This window comes from Pseudochaenichthys georgianus, chromosome 9 (assembly GCF_902827115.2).
Source record: "Pseudochaenichthys georgianus chromosome 9, fPseGeo1.2, whole genome shotgun sequence".
NCBI classification, from domain to species: domain Eukaryota; kingdom Metazoa; phylum Chordata; class Actinopteri; order Perciformes; family Channichthyidae; genus Pseudochaenichthys; species Pseudochaenichthys georgianus.
The window spans coordinates 27,791,228-27,817,894 of NC_047511.1; the positions used below are offsets into that span (position 1 = coordinate 27,791,228).

The 26,667-nt window shown below is 40.5% G+C and overlaps 2 protein-coding genes across 9 annotated transcripts; one reads left to right on the plus strand and one right to left on the minus strand.

Annotated features, from left to right (window-relative positions):
* Positions 1–1,910: 1,910 nt before the first annotated feature.
* hnrnpk (heterogeneous nuclear ribonucleoprotein K) lies at positions 1,911–14,659 on the minus strand. 6 transcript variants are annotated; one of them, XM_034091954.2, is made up of 17 exons: positions 14,581–14,659; positions 13,536–13,609; positions 13,238–13,398; positions 12,606–12,703; positions 12,321–12,377; positions 11,337–11,380; positions 9,849–9,921; positions 9,239–9,346; positions 8,807–8,935; positions 8,149–8,489; positions 7,578–7,625; positions 5,951–5,990; positions 5,177–5,192; positions 4,681–4,713; positions 4,464–4,531; positions 3,986–4,155; positions 1,911–2,760 (listed from the first exon to the last, which is right to left on the minus strand). In XM_034091954.2, the coding sequence occupies exons 3-17, from the start codon at positions 13,293–13,295 to the stop codon at positions 2,730–2,732; spliced, it is 1,314 nt and encodes a 437-aa protein (XP_033947845.1). In that variant the 5' UTR covers positions 13,296–13,398; positions 13,536–13,609; positions 14,581–14,659; the 3' UTR covers positions 1,911–2,729. The 6 variants fall into 6 exon arrangements, with proteins under 6 accessions (XP_033947845.1, XP_033947844.1, XP_071060475.1 ...); XM_034091953.2 differs by having other exon boundaries at positions 9,239–9,352; XM_071204374.1 differs by lacking the exon at positions 14,581–14,659 and adding an exon at positions 14,126–14,369 and having other exon boundaries at positions 9,239–9,352.
* On the plus strand, positions 13,822–24,562 carry rmi1 (RMI1, RecQ mediated genome instability 1, homolog (S. cerevisiae)). Of its 3 annotated transcripts, none has more exons than XM_034091951.1 (10): positions 13,822–14,068; positions 15,153–15,532; positions 16,177–16,287; positions 17,316–17,465; positions 18,469–18,539; positions 18,815–18,938; positions 19,386–19,458; positions 21,875–22,064; positions 22,609–23,758; positions 23,927–24,562. In XM_034091951.1, exons 2-10 carry the CDS (start codon positions 15,371–15,373, stop codon positions 23,990–23,992), a joined length of 2,097 nt encoding a protein of 698 aa, XP_033947842.1. In that variant the 5' UTR covers positions 13,822–14,068; positions 15,153–15,370; the 3' UTR covers positions 23,993–24,562. The 3 variants fall into 3 exon arrangements, with proteins under 3 accessions (XP_033947842.1, XP_033947841.1, XP_033947843.1); XM_034091950.2 differs by lacking the exon at positions 13,822–14,068 and adding an exon at positions 14,741–14,812; XM_034091952.2 differs by lacking the exon at positions 13,822–14,068 and adding an exon at positions 14,742–14,812 and having other exon boundaries at positions 22,609–24,562.
* The last annotated feature ends 2,105 nt before the right edge of the window (positions 24,563–26,667 follow it).

Below are 26,667 nucleotides of genomic sequence, written 5' to 3' on the forward strand. Positions count from 1 at the left end.
GCCAGAGACTGGCGACCCCCGACGGGATAGCAGTGGCCGACTGGCCATCATCCCGATGGGCCGGATACCGAAGAGGGCCGTTCGGACGATGTGGGCCGATCGGAGAAGTCACTAGCACCCCTGTTAAAGGTGGGGTAGGTAAGTTTGAGAAACCGGCTCGAGATACACTTTTTCTTATATTCCATGGAAAGCTCTTAACATCCCGATAGCAATGAAAAAGCAATGTAAAAAGCACGACCAATCATCTGAGCCGGCCCGGCTAAAATAACTGGATGGCCTACCTGCCTTCCATCTGTGCACACATTTATATCCTGCCCTCATTGGTCATGTGCGCGTTCGTGTGTTGGAGGGGCTCTGTAAGGAAGTGGCAGATTTCTTCCGGCTGTGTATTTTCAAATTCTAACGCACTCGAGCTGGTTTCTCCAAAATTACCTACCCCACCTTTAACTGCTCGCTCAGTTAGCATACACATATCATATTATTATTTATGTATTCATGATATGTGTAATTCGTGGCACAATTCAAACGAGATCGAAAGATAATCCTTCTCTCCCCATTGACTTCAATACATAATTTTTCCGAAATAAGGTCCCATTCGGCGGAACCAGTACACATACCATATTATTATACATGTTCTAGGTCGGTTAACGCCGTGAATGGTACACTTTTGGAGATGCTATCAATCGAGTAACAACCAAGTGGCAAACTCTGGGGAACAGCCGGGAAGCCAATACGGAAGTGCCACACACTGCAGTTCATACATGGGCCGATAGGGACTGGCTGCAGAAAGGAGCAATTTCCATGATAAAATGCCCAACTTTACAGCAGAAAAAAACATGTTTCTACCCATGGATGCAATAAATATTATTATCGATATAGTTAGATTCCACCTTCATGATTATGAATCTGTGAGTGAATTGTTTTCTAACACGACCCTTTTATTTATATTAGGTCTTAACGTTTTTGCATAAATTAGGGCGTGGTCACGTTGATGGACACGTACATGCCTCACTGTCAGCTAACAGGAACTTGTCCACTCTGCTAGGCTACAACGTCCCGGAGCTAGCCCACTGCGGCTCCGTTAGGTCCGGGCGGTGGAGTCCGTCTTTTCTCAACGTGTGAATGACAAGCATTAAGAATAACAAAATATAGCTAATTCTCTTGCAGATTGTCTCATTTGATTATGAATGTAACGTTTATATAGGGGAACTACATTGTTAGCAGTAACTTGGTATGCATGTATTTCATGTTAGCTTAGCTTCTTAGCCTGAGCTAGCTCTGTTTACTTCCAGTTCGGAGGCAGCAGGTCCCGCCTCCGCCTCTTTGCCTTTATTTGGAGCAGGCGGGATTAGACTGACGTCACAGTCGAGCCGTTAGTGGCCGACTCCGGCAACTCTGCAGAATCCTATGGGTGACGTCACGGACACTACGTCCATTTATATATACAGTCTATGGTAACAACCCATTTAACATTGTATTAAGTGTATATATACAGTCTATGGTTGACACCTACCACGTGATTGTCTGGTTTTCAAGATGTTGCACTGGATTGGTCAACTGAAAAAAAGATCGGTGACCATTTTTTTATAACGGATTATAGAATAAATGAAATACATTATGTAGATTTGTCAAATATTTGCAGATTCCAGCGTAAAGTGCTGCCACTGGTTTTTCTGATATATGTTTTTTGTAAATCACTTTGTCCAAAACATTTTTATAGAGATAAACAGATAATAAAAATTATTGATAGTCGTAGTTTTAAGTACAAACACAACGGCAGATGGACTCTCGCCTATTACAACCACATACGTTTTTAGCTGTTAAGCCATCTGTGCACAGAAAACTGATACAGCTGGAATGATTTTGCATAAACAAGATTAATAAGAAAGCTCATTACAAATGCAAATTGGTTGAGTAAAAAGTGGCACCTTCTTTATTCATTTTACAATTTAACAATGTGAAGTCTAGAGCATGGACAGCAAACAAGAGTAGAGCACAGGAAATTGCAGGGACAAAATAGATAAGTTCAATATCATTTGTCAATTCTTTAATAAAATGTCAAAACAAATTCTAGCTACAAGTTTCCTTTTTGAGGAGCTAGTCCAATTATTCAGATTTGTTTCATCACACAACTACCATGTATTTTCTTACAAATGAGTCAAGACTGTCCTGTATCTTGTGACAAGAGTCACATCTCTAAAAAAAACAGAACAAATAGTTCAGTTTGGGAAAAAACAGGATCTTACATTCTGCAGGTTTCACAGAGTAGTAATGTGATACAACTGTGTGTGAAGGGACCAATATAGACAGGAGAAAGCACACCCAACCTACACACGCAAGCATGCGTGCACACACACAGAACAGATTTATACCAGAGACACAAACATACATATACATGTCAGAGAGTTCAAAAACATCCACAAATAAAAAGTTATGTTCATTTTTTGTCTGTCAGGAGACTGAAGAATATTTTTGATAGTTGTGTGTTAGAAAAAAAAATCAAACTGTATCTGTTAAACTAATGGACTATACTATTAAAATGCAGAACATCTACATTTTCTTTTATGCACAGGAATGTTGGACATTTATTTCATTAAAAAATATAAAAATAAAATTCAAAAAAGACACCCACAATTCAGCATAATAGTCTGAAGGGGTTGGACAGGGGCAGAAAGGTTGAGGGGGGGGAGGGGGAAATCTGAGTCTGCTTCAATCTGAGTCTCCTGGGTCTACAGCAAATGACCAGAGTACTGCTTCACACTGAAATAAAAAGAGTGGAAAAATAAATAAAATACACAAGAAGTAAATTGCAATTCACAGGTTGATGACAGTGTAAATATCTAGCTATATAGGATGAAGTCTCGGGAGGAAACGGATGGGGAGGCGGAGCAGGGGGGAGACAGACTGCGGGTGAGAAAGACAGGCAGGGAGGAAGACGGGCAGGGAGATGTGAAATACGTGGCTGACGGTGAGCGAGAAAGAGGAGGAAAAAGAGGGGTGTGGTTAGTCCTTGTGTCCAAGCAGCACACTGAAGAGGGAGGGGAGGAAGGAAGAGGGAGGCAGGGTTAGTTACCATGGCAACACTACACTACTCATAAGACAGCGGCGGCAGGTCTACAGCTGTATTAGCATTCGGGCTAAGCTTGGATATAGCATCAACAAGGAAGTGGTGTGTATTATACGTGCCTACTGGTTGCCAAGGGAGACAGAAGAGGAGGAGCCCGTGCTATTTGGCAGACTGTGATTTGTTGTTGGTTGATCTAACTAAAAACAACAAAATCACTAGTCTTCCACACAGCAGCAGCCAGGGGAAGAATCAATCCACTCCCTGCTTCACATTGAAACGGCTTTGATGGCAAACAAACATACTGTTGTTTAATTTGATCGTATCCATTCAATTCAATGGACAAATGCAACAGAAACATGTCCATCACATTTACCCTTTTTAAAAAATAAATGAAATATGTATAATTGAGTTTGCCAACTCATTCACAGCCATTTCATGCAAGAGGCAGGTTTTAACTAGTTGCAGGTTGCATGGGAAAGAAAGGAAGGGGGTTAGTGGAGAAGAGACAGCAGGCAACATAAATGCATAACCCAACGAAATGTGGGTTAACTAGTATTGCAATTCAATTTTTAGAAAAAAAACATTTATGCATTCTCAATATTAATCACAAATATATTTTTATAGATTGTTATTTTTAAAGAAGTTAAGAGGGTAAAGTGAGAAATCATCCTTAACATATCAATAGTTAATTTCAGCAGAAAGAGGAAGGCTGCCCCTCCTAAGATGGGTTGTATCCCCTAACTTCTTACGATACAACCCAACAGGTGTGAGCTCAGGACTGATTTAGACCCCACAGGACAATGTTCGAGGTTTTGAAAAGATTGCACTTGTTGAACTAAGACTGGGGTGCTAATCAGGAATTTCTACCTCTAATAAAACGGATGTCAATGTAATCCATACGGCTGTGTCAGAACTTGCCTGTTCTGAAGAAGGTACTGAGCGTTCTGGATCTGATCCTGGGTGCCAGTAATGGTGATTATTCTGTCCTCAGAGCCTTCCAGAGGCTCATCGATCTTGATGGAGGCTCCTGACTCATGGCGGATCTGTTTGATCCGCTGGCCTCCCTTACCAATGATAGAGCCAGCCAGCTGTTGGGGCGGAGGGGAGAAGAGAGTGTGTGAGGCACTGGGAAATCATATGTGGTTCTACTGTGTAAATGTAAAACAATGAATAATAAAACATCTCAAATTATTTTTGTTAATTACACTGAAGGATTAGTAAATATGAGGCAGATAACAGGACTAATGGGGACATGTGATGCACAAATAATTGGCTATGAAATAAATGACTACATGTAAATGATATGAGGATAATGAGAGAGCACAGATAACATGATCACATGTGACAGTGTAGAGTTTTTACTCAGTGTGTCAATTTGATGCGTTTATTTACTCACATCTTTTGGGATCGTCACTTGTGTGGTAATGACGGGGCCACCCATTTCATTATAGGAGCCACGTCCACCTGATGGCAAGAGGGAGGAGGGGTGAGGACCAAAGCACACACACAGGAAAAAGAGGGGTGTAGAAACGGAGGGAAAGTAAAAAGTGCACAAAAAATCAATGCTCGGCTGCCAGCATTATGGCTCAGCGATTGATAGGAAAGAGACTCACCTGACTGGTAGCTATCCCATGATGAACTGTTGTCTGAGCAGAAGATAAAGCATTAAGAACATTAACTCAGTATAAACATTAAGACATTACAGTTTTTTTCTATCTGGGAAATGTGTAAACAAATAACCCATATCAAGAGTAAGATGTTGCTCACAATACATTTTCAAAGATCTTTCAAGAAAACTGCTAAAGAATTAGCTCTCTGGCATGCAATGTAAACAGCAACACTTTAGGTAAAATGTCATTTAACTGAAGTTAAAATACCAATATTTTGACAGTCCAATAGCCACGATGACCTAGTGTGAGCTGCAATGTCCTTCTAGCTATGTGGTCACTGTAAGGCTTTTGTTATTTTCTCTATGAAAACAACATTCAGACAAAATAGACACTCCAATACAAATTGAAAATAAAATAATTTGCAGCATACTAAGATGCATTAAAAACCTTGAACCCACATTGATATAACGACAGAATAAACACGAGGCTTAGTACTCACCATATCCTCCTCCACTCTGTGAAAAACAAAAGCAAACACGAACATGTTACATTCTGTATAGTCAACTCTTTCACCTTTTTACAGATCCCAGATGAATGGAGGATTGTAAGCACAAATGTGGATGATGCAGCATCCTCGTCCATGGAGTAGACTCAACTAAAAGCCACCCAGTTTTCATCCATAACTCCTCCTCCTTCCCTCCCTCCCAGTCTCTCCACCAGCCCCCATTTTCACCTGCTATTCAGCTGCTGCTATCACCAAGGCAACAGGCAATTCAAAAAGCTGTTGCCGAGCAACGGCAGGCAGTATCCTGCCAGCTCTCAGAGGCAGAAAGCGAGAGAGAGACCTTCCAGTCTGTCAACAAAGCGTTATTATTGCCTAGCAACCAACCATGGCCACCCCCACCCCCAACATCCTCCCTCTCTTTGCAGGAAAAACAGGCTGGCCGTGAAAAGTACACAGTAAGAGGGCAATTATGGCTGATTTTTACAGGGTCTCTCCGGCTGTAGTGATTATGGTCATTTGGTGGGATGTCTTACACCATGCAAAAACTAGCTTGGATAAATGGCCGGGGTCAGATTGAGTGTGTGCTCTTGGATATAGGGACTAGCTATGGGTGTATTGTCAATAAACCACTATTATGATTACAACACAAAGGACAATCACAGCATATTGTCTGGTTGTAGGAACAACCAGTGTCCAAGCTTGAGGACGCTGGCCACTAAATGAGATGCTAGAACCAGAGCTGCATGCATTTAGCAAAGGGTCACTAACCATGTTATCACTGTAGCGATCCGGTCTGCCTCTTCTGTCACTGTTGATGAAAGAGTGTCATAGAGGGAGGGAGTGGGGGCAGAGAGACAGAGAAAGACAGAGAGAGATGGGGGGGGGTTGGTTGGAAAGAAACAGAAAAATGATTAGAAAAAAAGCTTGACAACCTTCCAAAGGAAATGTCTGGTCTAGGTCAAACTGCACACACACGCTGAGCAAGATTACAGTATAAACACATTTCCTCTCAGCAATCTTCCCACACAGTAACAGGAACAGCTCTGACAGTGTTATGGTGAGAGAAGTGACAGGTGGTGGTGATGATGATCACAGCCAAGGGCTGCTGCTGCTTTTTCCCCACTATTGTGGAGCTCAAATTAGAGAATTAGCTGAGGAAATGTGTTCAGATTTATTTTGTAGTCTTGCTGTAGCTAAGAAGATACATGCGTGGATGTTCTTTCATGTCTAACTATGGACTCAACATAACTTCATGTTGGGTGATGCTTTAACAGTATTTGACTGCATTTGCGCCGAATTAGGCGTTGCCGAGTGTCAGATAAATGAGTCACTACTATGTGAAACATAACGTCGCTTGGTAAATAGCACAATGTTAAAATGGGAGGAATAGTGTTTTCTGCTGATTTGGTTTCAGCCCAACACATTTTTTATTACACATTGGTGTCCTTAGCTATGATGACTCAAAATACATGACGGAAATAAACCCATTATAATCTAGTGTCTTACAAGCATGAAGAGTTTTTTTTGTTTTATATCAATTTTATCCTATTCCTCTAAATGTGGATAGTAGACACTAAACCAAGGTCAGGTAAGGATGGTATTATTCTTGTTTCGGGGAGTGGAGAGCTTCCCATTGTACATGTAGAAAAATGACTTCCCTATAATTAAATCTCGTTGTGAAAGCATGCCTTTTTGCAGGGGACTCTTGCTTCACATATATGTCAGCTTCACATTAGCACATGACCTTCACACACCACCACAAGTACTTTTTCTCAACCTGGGAAAAACTGGGAAGGGATAGCCGAGTGGATGAGTTATTAACACAGAAAAGAGGAGGTCATACAACATCACTGCAGTGAACAGGTGGATGGGGATCAGGGTATGGGTCTGATGCAGGCTAGAACACTACAGGCAAACAGACAGGAGAACCACAGATGTTTGTAGGGCCATAATTAGTACAGAGAGTAAGTGATGACAGGCAGGATTAAACAGTGTTATTTCCTCATGAGTTATGATAGGAAGGGGATAACCAGGCTTATTCAACAAAATGCAACAATAAAGTAAAAAGGAAGAAAACATATGGGTCATGTAGGAATACCTCAACACTTACAACTTGAATTGTAATCATTATCGTATGGTATTTGTGAATGGAAAAATGCTGTACCCATGTTAGCGTTAGTAAATTACTCTTCGCTCACAAGACAAAAGGGTGAAATACTACTCTATAGGAAGCAACACCCAATGGTATTTATGAGAAATATTTGCTTCAGTAAATGACCATTTCAGGACCTACCGCTATTTTGCAACAAACAAATGACAGAATATCGAAATGTCAAAGTATCCCTTTTCAGGTAAATAAGGAGGTTGGAGCAAAGGTTTGTGGACAGAGACTTACTTTGACCTGTCATCAGAGCCACGGTACGAGTCATAGTAACGTTCTTCTCTGTGGACAAGATGGAGATGGGAAAAACACACCCAGACACACAGTGATGAGCACATACAATTAATGGAATGATAACCATGATACAAATGTTTCTAGAGGGGTAGTTTGACTCTCGATAACATGCAGAATACTGGAATCAGTTTATCCTCTGAATTAGAAGCTGTGGACAGTGCCCCTGAATGAAAAATAAGAACCTGAAGAAGGATTTAGCTTTTATATTCAGATGCAGGAGGCACCAAGCTTTCTATAAGAAGAACGGATTATTTTAAACATCAAAGGACCATGGGGAGGGGATCATCACTTGGAACTTAAGTGTTTAGTAAAATAAATAGGTTGTACAAGATTGTATATCTATTATTATCTGACATAAAATATGACCATGTGCAATGAGAAATGTATCTTTAAGTTTGACAAACTAATTTGATTAAGTGGAATCGCTTTGGGCGGACTGTTGGTGCATAGATCACAGACAAAGCGAAGTATGAAAACAACAGAGAGCAGCAAAAGACTTCTGATGTCTTACCCTCCTCTGTGTGGGTGTCCCATGGGCATGTTGCGTCCACGGCCACTTCCCCTGCCAACCCTACTGGGGTGGGGGGGTGGTGGTGGTGGTGGTCCTCGGCGAGGGCTCATCTCCTCGTAGTCTCGGCGGGCGGGAGGCATGGGTCCACGTCCACCTCTGCTAGAGGGCATTCGGTCGAATCCACGGTCTCCACCGCTGGATCTGCCCCCCCGCATGGGGAACCCCCCTATGAGCCTACGACCGCCACCCCTCTCTTCAAACACCACGGTGAAACCGCCATATTCATATGTTTCGTCGTAGAAGTTGGGGTCGTAGGGCTGTGCACGGCCCTTTATGGGAGCCTAAAGGACAAAGCGAGATCCACTAGTTGGAATTTACAATAATAACGGTGTGATGAGATGCATCTCTTAACGCCTATACTATTATTCCTAACCAGAAACTACAATTGAATTAAATGTTCTGTTGCCTCTGCAACTAAAATATTAATTAAAAATGTATCAGTCGAGCATCACATGTTGATTAACGGTTTGCTTATAAATTCAAGGGTCCAACACTAGACTACATTTTACTTATCCAACCAAAGAATGATTCAATATGTCACAATTCTTCAATGCATACAAATCACAAAAAGGTCTCCGCCACGTTAAAAAACACATACCTCAGCAATGAGCTCCAGCATGGTCTTGATACACTCCACCACTCTCTCTGTTTTACCGCCGACCAGCACCACCCGGTCTGTCGACTGAGGACAACACTCCTGAAACAGCTTGATGCTGGTCTTTGTGTTCTGCAGACACAGATACAGCCACACATTGGGGTCACAGAAAAAGCCTCAACACTATACGGCTTTATGTTACGGTTATTTTAACATCATTCAAATATGTAAAGTAATAAAGTACACGAAAAAAAAAACAAGGAAACAAATGATTAAGAGAAGAAAAAATCCTTTCTATAAAAATCTATTCATTATTTTCTTGATACAATTGAAAAACTGGCATCAATAATGCTATACATAACCCACACATTTTAGCCTGTAATGGGCTTTGCAATTTATTTATTTGTGAAACATTGCTCCTTTTTATCAACATACCTCTCTGAGCTCCTTGATCTTGGCTCCCTTCACTCCAATGATGGAGCCAGCCAGGCTCTGGTGGATCAACAGGCGTAGCTCGCAGTCGAAATCCATCCCATTGTACTGCTGGTACTGAGCAGAACGTTTAGCATGTTAATTGTTGGGTACAATTAATCACATACTCAAAGTTCAATGGCAAGGTAATTTATAGAAGATTAAAATAAGAAGGTATTACCATTCTTTATATAATGTGAGAAAAAACCCTTATGGAATTGTTTTTTAAAAAATGTCATTTTAAGCCTTCATGTATTTTTTTTCTGTCCAACAATAATTGCAGATACAGCACATGGCAACAGTGTTATTGCCAGCATTTAAATTAGCGCAGTCCATCCCTACTAAACCACTTATCTGCACGTGAAAATAGAGGTTAAAAATGTCCAACCGACAAAACTGCTACAGTAAAATGTAAAAAAAGTATTACATTTGAACTAGAAAAGCATCTCAAAAAGGCATACCTTTGTGATCATTGTAAATATCCAAATTTGTTTTCACTTCCAAATAAAAAGGTTACGTTTATTAGGTTGAATAGGACACGAGCAGAGAGAAAACAAGTTCAACCAGTCCTCACCTCTTCCAGCGTCGGGATAATCTTAAGCAGGATTTCTCCAACTGTATCGATGTCGGCACTGATGCTCAGGATGCTTCAGAATTCACAGCAAGGACGGGATTGGGGGTGCCAGAAAGACATCCCAGGGGGGAGGGAACAACATTTCAGATTAGAGAATTCGTGTCAACCCTTTTTTTGCAATAATAATTAATGACACCCCATTTAACCAACTCATTACTGAGACTAACACCGCTAAATGAACTGTTGAGATCCAGTGTATTCTAAACTTTTCAAGGTCACTGTAACTGAATTAAAGCTTGTATCCCAAATAATATTTGTCCAGAGAAAGGAAGAAAAAAGGCTAAATAAAAAGGGACCCAAAGAAAAGTGACTGCATTTGGTGACCAAGACGTGGGAGGGGGAAGTCTGAGGAGGATCTGGCAGGAAAAGCACCAAAGGTGCTAGAAAGAACTCTAAAGTCCTAAAGCACAGTTTGGTGGATGCACACCACAAATAGTTTGACTAGAAAAACCTACAATAAGGTGCCAAACACAACTTGGAGAGATCGTGACGACAGGGACCAAAAGAACCCTGTCTATCACTTTTATCAAGGGGGACTCTTACATTTGGCCAACAAATATTAATTAGAATTTTGTTGTCTGCACCCACCTAGTGACATAATAAAATAAACAATGAATTTACTAATCAGGGAGAACTTAAGTGCAGTTTGCACATGGAAGTAGAATGCTAGACAGCTTAGTGAGAGTAACACAGCAGATTATACCATGGAAAATGAAGTCTGCCACCACTGGGGTTGATGTTTTTTTATGGGGATGGGAGAAGCGATAAACATAACACCAAGAATGCAGGGATGAGTGGGACGGGGGGATTATCTGATGTTCAATAGCTCCAGCAGTCAATAACAACATTCAGATGAAGCAGAAGAAAGGAAAGACAGACACAACATGAATCCTAGCTTGTTTGATGCGTTTTAGAATGGATGGACAACGTGAGTCTATCAGTATGAGGGCATCTCAAGGAAAGAATGGGATGGTGCGAGAAGCAGGTAAAACTAACAACTAAAAAACAAGAACACCAGTATATCCATTCTGAGGGGGGAAGGAGGTGAAAACGCGAAAGGTAGGAGGATAGATAATCATCAATGAAAATTTAAACAGAAAAAAACAAAACAGACATATTGCACAGATTAAGGCAAAGATTTAAAAAGACAGTGGCAGATTGTGGAAAAACCCTGACAACACCAGCCTAAGTTTCAATGTTGAGTCGTGACTTTAAAAATGACATTCAAAAAGGATGTTGACATGGCTTTTACAGGCAGATTTGGACATGAACGCATTAAGGCATTTTGACTTAGGCTAAAATACTTAAAAGAACAGGTAGATTAAAATACAGTGATTTGACAGAGGCAGGATGACTATTTATAATTCATCTCTTGTTGTTTGTTTGACCTGTAGTCAGGCAGTGAGAGGGAGGAGCTTAGGGACATACCGCTCAGGCCCACTGCTGTCTGGGACTGACACACTGGCATTGTACTGGGCGTGGAATGGGCAGGGGCCAGGGCCATTCGAGCACAGATGTCAATCAAGTAAGGCGCCCATTTAGGGACAGGGCACGATTATGGACAGGGCCAACCAGGGTGTCAGGTGGGCGGGCGCAGGAGGGGCCATCCAGAACATGGGCAACAGAGGAGGAAGTGGGCAAAAGTCAACATAATAAACAAGGGAGGGAAGAGGGAAGAGGAATACATTTTTAATATACAGGCTCTACACTGTTCAAATGTGACTTTTATTTGATTCTCTCAGAGATTGGTTTGTCAAAGAGAGAAAAGGTGAAAAGGTGACATTGGAAAATGGGTAATGGCATATTAAGAACATGATAAGTTCAATGTTGGGGAATAGACCAGAGACAGTGAGAGAGAGGGGGAGAACAAATTGTGGAGGGCTAGAAAAAGAGGCAATGACATTTCAATGAATTAAGAATTGATCAGTTTGCCTTAACACTTCTTAAAAAGGTATTAGCTGGAGCTGTTGGTGACATCATGAACACCGCACTGTGCTAATACATTTAAATTAACAAGAGCATCAGTGTTGCTACAACAGCATTGTTACAATTACTGATCTATATGGAGAAACAAACGGACATGACTTTGGTGCCAAGGGGCAGTTTAGCTGAGGTAATCACGAGGATCATAAGGGAATAAAAAGATAAAAACAACCCCAAAAAGGTTGTCAGAATTCTTCATGAGCTGAGGACTAATCTTAACACAGGCATCAGCCAACCACACCCTTTGTTAACACAGAATAAAATATTGCCAAAAAACAAAACTAGATTGTAAACAGCTATCAAGGGTAAGTGGTTTGAATTAAAACAATGTTTTGGAAGGCTGAACAACATTGAAGAGAAAAATAAAGCAAACAAAATGAATATTCTAAATAATGTTCAAGGTGTATGAAATGCATAAAATATACTCACGTCTGTACGAAGGGCTTTGATGTTTTTGCCACCCTTCCCAATTACAGCTCCTGCATTCTGAAATCACAAAGAGTACTTACAAAAACTGGAGACATAATATGAAAGAAAATAATATAAACTATAGTAAAGCAAGTTGAAATAAATTATTAAAAAGGGCAAAGATGTGTACCGGGAAACAAAGAGAAAATAATACAAAATGGAGTATAAGACATCGGCAGTCTTTTTAGATTGGCGCAACATAGAAAGGGACCTCAAACATGTTAAATCAAAGGAGAGTTAATTTACTTTGCTCTGCAGGAGGATGCGAAGCTCTACCATCTCGTCAGAGTTCCTGGAGCGCTTGAACGATTTCTGATCCTCTGCATCCTCAGCAGGGCGCTTACCTGGCATAGGGAGATAAATATAAATATACACACACACACACACACACACACACACACACACACACACACACACACACACACACACACACACACACACACACACACACCACACACACACACACACACACACACACACACACACACACACACACACACACACACACACACACACACACACACACACACACACACACACACACACACACACACACAATGAAATAATCAAAAAGGCCACAAATAGCAGCGAAGAACAAAATCTTAAGACTTTCTCTGGAAAACCGAAAGACAACACTTTAAAAAAAAATGAAAACACATGAAGTTGGTTTCACACAGATAATTAAATATAAGCCTAGAGTGAAACATTTTAAATCATACATAACTTGCAATATTAAAACTGAGCTGTAAGTAATCAGCAGGCTAGGACACTGTCATTTATATCATTTCATGGTAAACTGACATTTCAGAAGTAGATACATTTGTAAAACCTCTCAAACAACATTAGTAACAGAGTAATACATATGTAAAGTGTTATACCGTTGGTCTCAGTGTTGCCGAATGAAGAATCCTCTTGCTGTTCAATTTCTGTCTCCATGGTCTTCTGACAGCGAAGGAGATGGCGTGGGCACCTCTGTCCGGAGAACAGGCAGCAGCAGGGAGAGAGAAGCAGAAAACTGGCCCCGGTAGGCTGTGGTAGTCTGTAAGCATTGTGAAAGGGGAGAACATAATTAAGACAATTCAGACTATGTGCAGGAGATCCGGTTATTCGAGAACTCGAGATAAGTTAGCGAGGAAAACGAGGGAGAAAAAAACTGGCATAAAACTCGCAACTCACCGATATTTATTACAGGGACAAGGGCGTGTTGAAAGGCGGAACTAAATAAGCAAGGACCAAACAGCTGCTGCGACCTGTCGGAGAGGGAGAGGCTAGTTGAAATACTACATGTAATATGAAAAGGCTTATTGAAAGTAAGGTCTGCAACGGAACAATTATAATCACATATGCACTAAATCATCCCTATGTTTGAATCACTTGGATTGATGTTTGACTAACAAAGCAATAGTTTAGGACTATTATTAATTGAAGTGACACAATTATTAATATTATAACAGTATCGCGTCGTGATAATCATAGTATCTGGGTGCAGATAAACTAATATTGCGCATTATTTTCGAGTTAACGGTGTCTGCTACGCTTGCTACAGCCAAGAGACGAGCCGATCAGCCAGTGATGAGAGAATAGTACACATCTTAGATATCCAAATAACGTCACTATGTATCTATATAACTGCATTTGTATCGGGAAATAACATGGTGGGGGAATCATCAGTAGCAACGTGACGGTTAGAAACTGGGACCGGACCTTAGGTAAATAACTGTACCACTTTGATGACATTTAACAAACTGAACGTGAGCTAACGTTACCTTAGCTCATCTGAAGCTAACCTTTCGACCGTTGGCTAAATCCTGTCGTTGCTAGCTATTTTAGCTACGCGCTTCGTCGTGTGGATTTCATCGAGCAATTCCCCTAAATGTCAAACGTTCACTTATTCAAGACTCGTAACTATATACTTAAACTGCATAGTGTCGTTTATATCTCTTATCTATCGAGGTTTAGTCACTAAAACATGAGAACTTGATTAATACAAAGACCAGCCCGAGCCCACTCAAGCTAGCTGCTAGCTCATTTCGCCATGTTGCCATCATTTCGGTTGTGCACAACGGGAGCTAACTTTAGCCGGGCCAGCTAATTAGGCAGCGTTGCATCCTACACAAAACAAGGACCAAAGACACCACTAAATGTGTGTTTCTTTATATAGTTCCTGTGCACTTCAACAACATTGGGCTCAGAAAAATGAAAACATCGTCAAAACACAAACCTGCAGAGCAACACCTCAGTCGTCCCCTTTCCTTCTCTACCGAACCTGGATCTACAGGTTTTTGGTCAAATGTGCCGATTGGCGGAAAAAAACGCCAGTCAAGCAGCCGAGAGTCACAATTGGCTAGAATAAACGTCGGTCACAATATAAGAGGCGTTTCCAAGCCGTATTTCCGTGTGCTGTTACATCCGTGAATTTCAGTGTGGTTGCTCAAGTTACTCCTGTTTATAAGGTATGATCTGATCAACAATGATACTTTTAGGTTATGTCTAAGTAATTTTAGAGGAACACATGTTATTTGTAATCAACTGCTGTTTAATATCTGAGCTTCTATGGTCATGTTGTATGGGCACACAGCTAATGTGCGCAAACACTACTAAATAAATAGTCAACTTTGGCGCCTTGGCAGCTTTCCACAACACTTCGTGGAAGAGGCTACATCCATGTCTCATGCAACGTCTACAACTATTACTTTAACATTAATTATTTGGTATTATGTTGTTGCATTTGTTATTATTCTGCTGCATGCTATCCCTAATTCTCACTCTATATTTTGTTCTCCCCCTTCACAGTACCTGGACGTGACATTAATTACAATATATGACATTTGAACCATTACTTGTTTATTGAAAAAAAAAAATGGGTCATTGCTAACGTGTGCTCCGTGGGAGAATCATTACTGATAAATGCAATTGAATAGAAATAACGTAACTACCTTTATATAATTAGAAGCAACAGAGAGAAAATTATCTCGAATTGGTCTTGTCATATATACACAAAAATAAAGAGGATGGCCCCTGAGGTCCAGGCAGTGGTACATTCTACTCAAGCCTGGCTGCGCTCCTCCTGGCACGTTCAGGTGCCCTTTGCCTGGCTGGAGGCCTGCGTGGAGTGGCTGCAGGAGGAGGCTGGAGGAGCAGGTCGTCTGTCACAGCAGCAAATCAACCAGCAGGTATGCAGGATGTCTCAATGTGTTAATGTGCAGCTGAATGCAAAATTATGAGTCCAAAGTCTGCTCTGTTGATATTGAGATAGCTCAGTTACATCACATTACAGTTCTGAAGACACCATTCAAGTATGGGACTTGACAAGATCACATAATAACAGGTGCTTGTAAATGAAGTGGGGTGGGATATATGGTCTCTGGCATTTGGTCATGATAAATCTCCTCCTGGTCTTTCTCATGCACTGACTCCTGGTTGATAAGCTATAACCCCTTCCCAGTCAACGTAACTTGTTTTGGTGTAGTGTCTAACCGGCAGCTGATATTTCTGCTGTATTCAGTCAGTGTTTTCAGGAGATTTAGCAATTATTTGACAGAAGGAAAAACGTCTGCAACTATTATAGATTTTTTAATTTATCGTTAATATAATTTTTCCTGCAGAAATGCCAAAAAATACTAATTTAACCTTAGAGCAGATGGTCGAAAGTCCAAGAAGATCATGCTCTAAGCTTTAAAAAGTAATACAAAACAATACACATAATATAGAGTGTTATAAAATAGGTCTTACGAGTAGAACATGTACTTGCTGTGAATGACAGATTTGCTCACAATTTAAACCCTCCTGTTCCTCACTGCATGATATGAAATCGTAGGCGCTGGACCAGTGGCTGCTGACAGACCTGAGGGACCTGGGCCACCCGGTCCTCCCGGAGAGTCTCTCCCAGGCCCAGAAGACTGAACTCAGCGGCACCTTCTGTGTCCAGGTACGGACTTGTTGATCATATATTTAATTTTCCGTATTTCATATCATGCCACAGCACAAATATGAGTCCACACTCCACACTGAGCAAAGAAAATTACCGGAATGTTTCCATCTATTTGTTTCATGGAGCCAAAACGTTATGATTAACTTATTTAGTTTGTTTGCTGTTGATTTGGCTTTCTATCTTAAAAAAGGTGGTTGAAGCAATGTGTTGCTTTATGATAAAATAAGTCTTAATATTTCCCTTTTGCTTTATCGTGATCCAGATTATAAGCCAAATAGGTGTTGACATGTATTTGTATTGACAATAACTGTGATATTTAAAATAATGTAATATAGATATCATAATAATCACATAAATGATAATATAGTGTATATATATATATCCAGTGTCCTTTTGAAATATGTTCTGTTTGTAATCTTTTGTACAGTCGTAGTTACAGACTCTCTCTACACTCCTGTTTTCAGTGTTAGTCTTTTGCGAAATAATAGACAAATCTCACAATAAACCAAGTTAAATATTAACTGAATGAAATAATTATCATTACTATTTTCTTTTTCAATTTTTTTTGTTGATATAGCAAACATATCGTAAGGATGAATTCTTCTGGCCAAGATAATCATGAAGTGCCCGAAATCCAATAGAATTGAGTAACAAAAAGACAAAAGCACACAGCAAAAAAAATGCTATTGTGCAATTATAGGGTAAAAAAAGATTGGAGTACAGGCGGAATCGATATTATAAGAACGCACTACTGGATTCCACTTTTCCTTTCGATAGAAAATTAAAAGTGGAAACTCTGAGACTGAGTAATTACATGTACTGTAAGTTGGTTCCCAAGACAAAATGAGAGGAGCCACAAGATACATGTAGCACTCACAAAGAAGACTAGCAATTAAAAAAATCTCCAGAACAGTACTGTATATGATTTATACTGTTATGGGACTGTGTCAAGCGGTTCAGTATATTTTTAAGAAATGTATATGCAGCAAAAGGTTAATGTTACCATTGGTACCACTCTGTGTTAGGTTGACTCATTACTGGACATCGGTCAGCCTGCCTACGGTCAGCTGCAGAAGTGGAAGGGCTCAGATGTTGCCAACGACGACGTGTCTGCTGTCACACAGGCCACCCAGAGGCCCTGGGAAGCCAGGCCAACACGCATGCTACTGTTGCAGGTCAGAGGCATGTCTGAAAAAAAAATTCCCTTTTTAATCGGAAATGTATTTCTTTGTAAGTGATTGCCCCCAAACAGTTGGATTACCTGTCATAAATAGAATATGCGATATTGAGATGCTGCAAAGATTAGTTGGTCAGGGAAAATATGGCCAAGTATTTTGATAATTTATTTATTTTTTAAGCAAAATGGGCTGAACAATGTTTTTTTTAGCCTCTCAAGATGAAGATGTTGTAGTCTGAAAGTAAAACTATTGTACAGCCTTTTTTACCATTGTGCTCAAACTGGTTGGGACTAAATTATAACAAATACAAAGTAACACTATTTACCAGTGTGTGCAATTATGCTCAATCAACTGTCCAACCATATTCTATAGCCAGGTTTTGTCTTTTAAGTGCTAGTTCGGGTAGAATAATGTGGACTTCTGCTTCTCTTCCTAACTGAATCAGAGTGGACAGGTCCAATCAGTGGTAGAATATGAAAGAGTAAATTGCTGGAATATAAGGACTGTAATTTTCACCTTAAGTAATACACTTGTCACTGCTCTTTGGTTTCTCAAGAATAGTGCTCGCGTTGCTAAGAAACGTTGCAATGCCTTTCTTCTTTTCTTTCTCCGATATCCAAAGTCTCTCAATTCTAGGAGTCATGGGGGCAAAGACCCATAGCAGTTTTAATGCACTAGAATCACTGTCAAAAGCAAGCGTAACGAAGCAGACGTGTCCAGATAAGCTTTGCATTTTGGAAAGCTCAGGCCAACCAGCATTTATAATATATAGGAAAACCTCTATTTAGAAATTCCCTCAGTCTAGGTTTAAACCAGCAGTAAAGTTTTGGATGGTTTAGCAGCTAAACACCCTACTGTAATTGTGATTTACATGTACAGTATTACAGTAACTGCCTTCACAGGTAGAAATGCTTTTTGTAATTTGTTCTTGAGTTTGTAAATCTGTCATACTTTCCCTGTTCGGTTGCTCCTGCTCAAATTCTCTGTCTCTGTTGTACAGGTGACTGATGGAGTCCAGAGCTTGGAGGCAATGGAGTATCAGTCCATCCCTGCACTCAGCACAGCTCTCAGGTAAGAATCAATCCGAGTTAATTTACCTGCATTGTGTCCTTCTTTTAAAACAATAAATGTATTCAAACCTATGGAAGCTAAAGGAAACGGAACAACCTTTGTTACATATTTAGGTGTTATTTGAAATGTTCATTTCATGAAATCGAAAATCACTGCTACGTCACTGCCAGTTTCGCCGCAAGGAAAAAATAAAACACGATAGTTTCCAAAAACCTTTTTGTACCATATTTAAAAAAAATAGTTTATATCGGATTGCCTTTTCTTCTGACCCGCAGACCTGGTGTGAAGCTGAAGCTGCAGGGGAAGATGGTTTGCAGACTTGGGATGCTTCTTTTGGGGCCGTCCAACATAAAGGTCCTGGGTGGGGAAGTAGAGGACTTGGTAGAGAGGAATACACAGGTAAACTGTTGCTGTCTGTCAAAGCAGATATAAGCCAGTTCATGGCTTCAGGGAGGGTGTGGCTCAGTGGTTTAGTGCGCTGATCCTCGAATCAGATAATAGCAAGTTCGAGTCCCACTGCAGTCAGCATGTCGTTGTGTCCCTGGGCAAGACACTTCACCCCAAATTGCTCCTGTGGGGATTGCCCACAGTACTGAATGTATGTAAGTCGCTTTGGATAAAAGCGTCTAACAAGTGACATGTAATGTTCACGTCTTCATTTGTCTTACACATTTAGTATGAGACTATTTGGACCTAACCGCCTGTATAGTGATTATGTCCAAAGTCCAATAGGAATGCTTTAGTTCCTGTTTTGTACAGCTACTGAAGCAGAGATAAAGTCAAATTCCCAGAAATTCGTGTACAGCAGTGTATATTATTTAATAATATATATTTTGTTACCGACAGGGCAAGGTGCTGTGTCGGACGCTGGGAGTTCCTGAGGAGGAGCAGCAGCAGCAGGAGCCAGCACCACAACAAGGTATATTCAATTAACTTTAACAATTCAGATTGTATATACAGGGTGTCCGCGGGGTCTTAAAAAGTATTAAAAGTTGATGAATCAATTTAGCGAAAATTAAGGCTATTAAAAAGTATTAAACTGCATTTTCCAATGTATTACATTTTGTAGCTTGTTTTCAATAGGTATATAAATTCTCCAAAGAGGTTGTATTCTAAAGTCTGCCTGAATGTAATCATTGCGTAGGTGTGTAGTGTGATTCTGTGTAGTTTATTTATGGCATCCCGTTGGGTTTGACGTCATCTGAACAGGACATCACACGCTCACTGCTTGATGGCGCGCGAAGGTCCGTTTACGCCGGTTGTTAAACATCATCGTTATGGGGAAATGCAAGTCTGCGTCCAAATGGTTGGAAGATAAGGAGGAAGGACAATCAATACTGTATGTCGTAAATGTGAGGTAAAGTGTGTCGCCAATGTAACCGGTTAAAACTCAAAGTGGCGATGAGGTCTTAAAATGGATGGAAAGGGTCTTAAAAAAGGTCTTAAAAGGTATTACATTTGACTTCAGGATTCCTGCATATACCCTGTATATAATATAATACCTGTTTAAGAATGGTAATGGATGCCTGGTTTCTCAGCCTAGGATAGTTTAGATTGTTTAAGGTTGTAGAAGGTAATTTTCTATAGTCAGTGCATTACCTAAAGTAGATTAGCTATGGTCTCTTTAAAGCCACCAGACCCCATTGATAAAAACAGTCATTTTGACCTCACAGTACATACGAGTTGCTGCTCTTCCACAGCCTAGATTGGTGAGTTTGTATTTTTTTTGTGATTTTGGTTAGTTTGGATATACCTAAAGTGCTGACCAATATCCGCTTGTCAATACAACAACTGTGTTAAGACCACCCGCTTCAAACACTGCAAGCTATCACATCAAAATACCCATTCTGTATTTTAAAGGTCCCATGTCATGCTTTTCCGGTTATTACTCGTCCCCTTGTGTGTTATGAAGGTTTTTATGCATGTAAACCAGGGGTGTCAAACTCAATTTCATCGTGGGCCACATTAGCATTATGGTTGCACTCAAAGGGCCGGTTGTAACTATATGAATATACATGTATTATATTATATTATTGCCTCTGCATTGGATTTTTATTGGATTTTATTTAATTTTAATTTTATAATTAACTACGTCTGAAAGCAGAAGTCTAGGGTAAATAATTGCAAGTCTCTCTCTCTTGAAGAAGATTCAACTTATTGTCATTACGTAGTACAGGTAACGAAAAGGTTTCTCTGCATTTGACCCATCCTTTGCACGGCACCCGGGGAGCAGTGTACAGTAGGGAACGGTGCCTTGCTCAGGGACACCTCGGTAGCACTTGGTCTTTCCGGGACTTGAACTGGTGACCTTCCAGTTGCCAAGCCAATCCCTATGGACTTCGCCACCACCACCCCAGTGCAGTCTTCAGTGCGCATGTCACAAAATGAGATGCATTGTGGGTAGTTTATGGGCAACATGCTTCTGTAAAATAGGATAAGATAGTTTAACAGCAACAGGGTGAGATTGAAAAATAGGACAGATTCACACAGATTAATAAAATTAAGGATAAATCAAAGATAAAAATAAGAAATAACTATAAAATAAGAAATTAATTAAAATAAACATATATAGATATACTGTAAAGCGGCATGTAACCGTATAATAAACGTATTATATTCTTTGCAAGCTCTTGCGGGCCACATAAAATGAAGTCGTGGGCCGGATTTGGCCCCGGGCCTTGAGTTTGACACCCCTGATGTAAACGGTCTGCAAAGTCAAAAACCCTCAAAGTATACCCTGTAGCAAGTAAAACTCTAACACAGAAAAGACCTGTCTATGCTGCCCCAGAACGCCTCGTTGGAGATTTCTCTTTTCCCATTGTTTTCTTCCTGGGTACAGTGACGTGCCCATACCCAAATGGACCAATCCGTGGAGCTGTTACGTTACGTCCGCGGAGCCGTTGGGTTAAGATCAACAGACTTCCTCACACACACACACTCAATCTTTTCTCAGCTGCAGCTCCGCCGATTTCTCCTCCCTGAGACGGCGGGACGTGGCGAGGCTGTGAGTCGGTGTGTGAGCACACACACAAACTCCCAGCCAGGCTGCGGGTGTGTGTTCGTGCTGGGTTTCGCTGTGTCTCGCTGTCTCGCAGACGGCCACTGGGCTCACAGGGAGGGGGGGGCAGGAGCTCCAACAAGCCTTTCAGGACAGAGAGTGAATACGCATACTATACAGAGATGCTGTATGAGAAACCAATGTGATTTTGGAAAATTGCACAATATAAATATATTCTAGTATACCTCAACAATGGAATTATGATCAGTACAAATGGCTATGACATGGGACCTTTAACCTAATCATGATGTTTTGTCTCTTTTTGTTTCCTCTTTAGGTAACCAGGAAGTGGAGGACCTGGACTTTGATGACGCAGAGTTGTTGGCCACTCTGGAGGCCCAGGAGGAGGGGGGGAGGGCTCAGGGCGGTCCTGTTGGAGACAGTGGCTACGGGACGCTCAGTGAGACCTACACTCAGTCCTCCAGGAGCTCCTCAGTCAGGAGCCACGCCTCGACAGCCTCATCCAGGTGGGAGGTTAACAATATAATATCTTGACATTCTATGCCTGAAACTCCTCTGTGTTCATATTCTTTGACATTTAGAATGTAAGCATAGTGTTTGTCTTAAAAAAAAGAAGATCTGCATTTATCCTACAGCTACTTTGGGAAGCATTTCACACGTTGATTCAGCCTTTAGTAAGGTAGTCTTTGATGATCCATTCTGCATAGACAGAAATAATTTACAATACATTTAAATATAACGTCATCCTTTTGATTTGAGTGAAAGACAGTCATTATTATTGTAGTTTAGTAGCTGTAATCAAAGATAAAACACAACAGTTAAGAGTGATTTCTGATCTAGGATCTTGGTACCCTTGTTAGAGCATGAGAGTATTCCATTTGTTCCCAAAAGACTCCTACCTCTTAAAATAGTCTGACCATATTTGTTTTTATGTATATGATCATTTATTATGACGTCTGCCTCAATGGCCCACCAACATTGTGAAAAACCCTTGGAATGTTTAAAAGCTTCACAAACTCAGTCTGACATTTTTTGGCTGGTCTGTTACAGAAGTGGTTTGAACCAGAGCAACAGAGGTGGTTCAGTCCAAGGTCGTCGCCAGGGTAACGAACACGAGGACTTTGACCTTTCAAATCAGCCAGCGATCTCAGCTCACAACATGCCAGATGAAGACTTTCCCGACGAAGACTTTGACGATCTTCCTCTGGATGAGTTGGACAGTGAGATTTTTCAAGAGAGTACAAACATTACTGCGCAGTCTGCCATCAGTCACAGGAGCACGCCACAGAACAACAACAACAACAACATACCAACAGGAAATCCTAACAGAGCAACAAACGCCCAAACTGCTCCGTACGATCAGCACACTTTGAATGACTGTGATTCACAAATTGGATCAAACAACTCCAGGTCCAACACACAGAAAAAAGACTATCAAGGCTTTGCTAAAAGAGCAGCAGCTTTAGAATCTGATTGTGTTGCTGACGATGAAAGTGATTTCATGGATGAGGAAATGGATTGCTTTCTTGCAGAGTTAGATACTGGGAAGTTAAATCAGCTCCCTGTCCATCAAGGACCTAGCAAAACCAGAGAGAGCTCTACCAACAAAACAGACACTGCAGGCTCCAGCTGTAGGATTACCAGCGTCTCATCAAGAAGTGTAAAAGAGTCTGCATTGGAGAGCTCACATAACACACCTCAAGTGCAAAATAACAGCTCAACCACTGCAGTAATTGATAGAACAGAACCTCAGAGTAATTCCTCAGCTCCTGCTCTCTCGCTGACCTCTCCACCTTTTACATATTTGTCTCTTCTTGAAGAGATGATGTCCAAAGCACAACATCCCCCCACAGAGATCCGAGTCAAGGCTTTCATTGTGACTCTCTTGGGAAAACTGAGCAGCACCAACGGTTTTTGGCGTGTCTGTGCCACAATATCCGATGGAACAGGGTACATGGACGTGGAGCTGTCCAACGAGGTTTTGACGGGCCTGCTGGGCTTCTCTGTGGCGGAGAAGGGGGCTCTGAAGCGTGACCCAGCCCGGAGAGGGGAGCTGGACCACGGAATGAGGAGGTGTCAGGAGGAGCTGGTGGACATGTGCAGTGTTATGACCATCGTGCTCGGGCCAGACGGAGGAAGAGCTGTCGTGACCAGGGCCGACCCCATCAACGAGAAGGTGGTCCAGCAGCTGGAGCAGAGGGTGAGGGACGGGAGGAAATAGACATGAGGGGAAGTGGGGGCGATAATGAGAAAATTACAGGCAGGGGAAAAGTTTATTGCCCTTAAGCAGAGATGAAAAATTGCAAATATATGCATCGCCTTGAAAATTGTCCCTCAGGTAATGAAGCTAAGGTGGTTTTTCTTTTAGGATTGGTATTTAACCTGCCCTTCTGCTGCGGATTTGGAGAGCAGGATGTGTGAACTGGATGTCTGACGATCAGCAAGCAGCGTGTTGCAATGCATCCATCTGGTATATGTAAATGTGACATCCTGTCATTTGTCAGTAGATGGTTTCATTTATCTATTTAAAGATCTGGCACTGCATCACTCCCAAAGATAACCGATATATAATATCTACACCAAATGTTAATGATCGGTTGTAAACATATTAGTTGAAACTCCCTAATTGTATTCAAACTATAACTATGTGAGGAGGAGAGCGGAGCAAGTGAGATGAGAGAAGGGAGCGGGGGGAGAAAATAAGTCATGTTCTGATTGCTGTAATGAATTGCTAGCCTTTGCATCCATTCAGTACATTCATTACTTCTGACTGAAAAATGATTGAATATCCAAGGGCAGCATGGGTCTTTAATAAAGCCCACCGGAGGAGAAAGAGAGGAAAGGGAGATAATAAGGAGAGACCATGAGCTTCGATGATATGTGTTTATTGCAGAGCATTATGTATATATATATCACACACATGTGATGTCCTGCCTGTTTTAACTGTATATTGATATAAATTGTTCTGACGGTTTTATAATTTTATTTTACACTGACTAATAAAACATGATTGAAACAAAAGCTTGTTGCTAATTTTATCTTTTCATTTCTCCTTGTCAAATGAGCATTGTATTCAAGATGAAAAACATGACAAATCAATCACTGGGTGAGTAGCAGTGTTTCATTTGATTTATAATAGTCTTAAGTGTACCTTTGGGATGTGCAACATTTAAGCACACATATACATAATTAAAAGCAGTATTATCTGGTCTTGCAGCTCTTTAGAGGTGTCAAACATGTCTCTTTAAGATGAAACATCTCAACAATTTGTACTCCTCATTCATTTGTGTCTTGTCTGCCATCATACAATATAATTAGGTGTCTCACACATTAATTTCCTCAGTGTGAAAATGAGCAAAACACAGGCTAATAAAGGTACCACAGAGTGTGTGTGTGTGTGTGTGTGTGTGTGTGTGTGTGTGTGTGTGTGTGTGTGTGTGTGTGTGTGTGTGTGTGTGTGTGTGGTGTGTGTGTGTGTGTGTGTGTGTGTGTGTGTGTGTGTGTGTGTGTGTGTGTGTGTGTGTGTGTGTGTGTGTGTGTGTGTGCACGTACGTGCAGGAGGGCTCATATGTGTTTGTTATTGTCTCAAGGCACTGTGTGCACTTCCATTCAGGTAGCTGGTCTAGCTTCATTAAGGCTAATCAGGCTGAGCGTCTAATGAAGACCCTGCTCTGCATGTCGATAACCTGTTATGTGCTAATGAGGCTGGGGGTGATGATGAAGGAGGGGGAGAAGCAACCCATAGGGTGACACGAGGAATACATATTGGGTGATAGATTAAATGAAAGAAGGGGGGTTGTTGTCTCAGTGATCAAACCTCACCTATTTCACTGTATGCTTTCAACTAGTAAATATATACAGTTAATACATAACTGTACACCTTTGACTAAAATACATTTCCTAATTATGCGGTCCCTTTTTAACGTGTTCAATGTATGCGTAGTCTGGTTCAAATGTAAGCCAGAGAAGAATCAAAAATACTACGCAGGGATAGAAGTCATGCTGGACATATAAGAGTAATAATATAATACGAAAGTATCGCTATTGTTAAAGTCAGAAACAGCTCTTTTAAGTATGATGGTTTATTGATCTATTGTAGGTCAATAGAAAGCTAAAATAAGGTTTGAATAAAAAAAAAAGTAAATTGAATAAAGCATAAACATTGTTGTTTTTAGTTTGCTTATGAAGAATATAAATTAGATTGATATTAAATAAAAAAACTATGTAATACTCAACCTTTAAGCCTCAAGAACATCCAGGTGAGATTTGTCAAAGTTTAACATTTGTATCATTTCATAGGACTAATAAACAATTGAGTATCAGATAAGATTATACATACATTTATATATAACATAATGATATAATTTGCATCTGCCCAAGTAGTTTCGTAATATTTCCAGTTACTGCTGCTTTTTACTCAAGAGTAAAAAATAATTATATATATATTTTCACTTTGAGAGCACTATTAAGTTGCATATTCAGATTTGACATTAAACCATATACGCTATTCAAAGATTTGTTAAAAAGTATTTAGCATTAACGAACATTATTACCAATAAAATGCTGCTTACATTCTAAAGGTTATATCTATGATAATTAACCATACAAATAACATATCTAACAATATACAACGTGGTCAGGATTTTAAAAATAGTTTTACAGGAGGTTGATTTAGTACAACATTTTGTATTTACTGAATGGAAGGATCTGAGTACCTCCACCACTGCATATATATTGAGAATAAAGACTTTCAGCCAGTAAATTACCAAGACGGAAGAGGGCAAGGAACAAATACAGTACCGAGGACACGGACCAAACTATTATTTTCTCAGAGATATTTTATGAAGCTTATGACCTTCATCATTTCCTCCCAAATGTATTACATGTGCACTGAAGGTTGAATTTTTAAAAGATGGTAATGCAGCGGCACATGAGAAATGACATATTTCCGAAGCAGCATGAGAAAGTGCTTGACCACACTAATAGCTTTCCATTTGCGATATTATTTCCTCTCTGTTAGTCTTCCACTTGTGTCTCAGTCCGGAGTGGTAGCAAGGAGAAAAAACATGTTATTTTTTCCCTGTGAGTTTGGAAGTACCTTTCCAAATT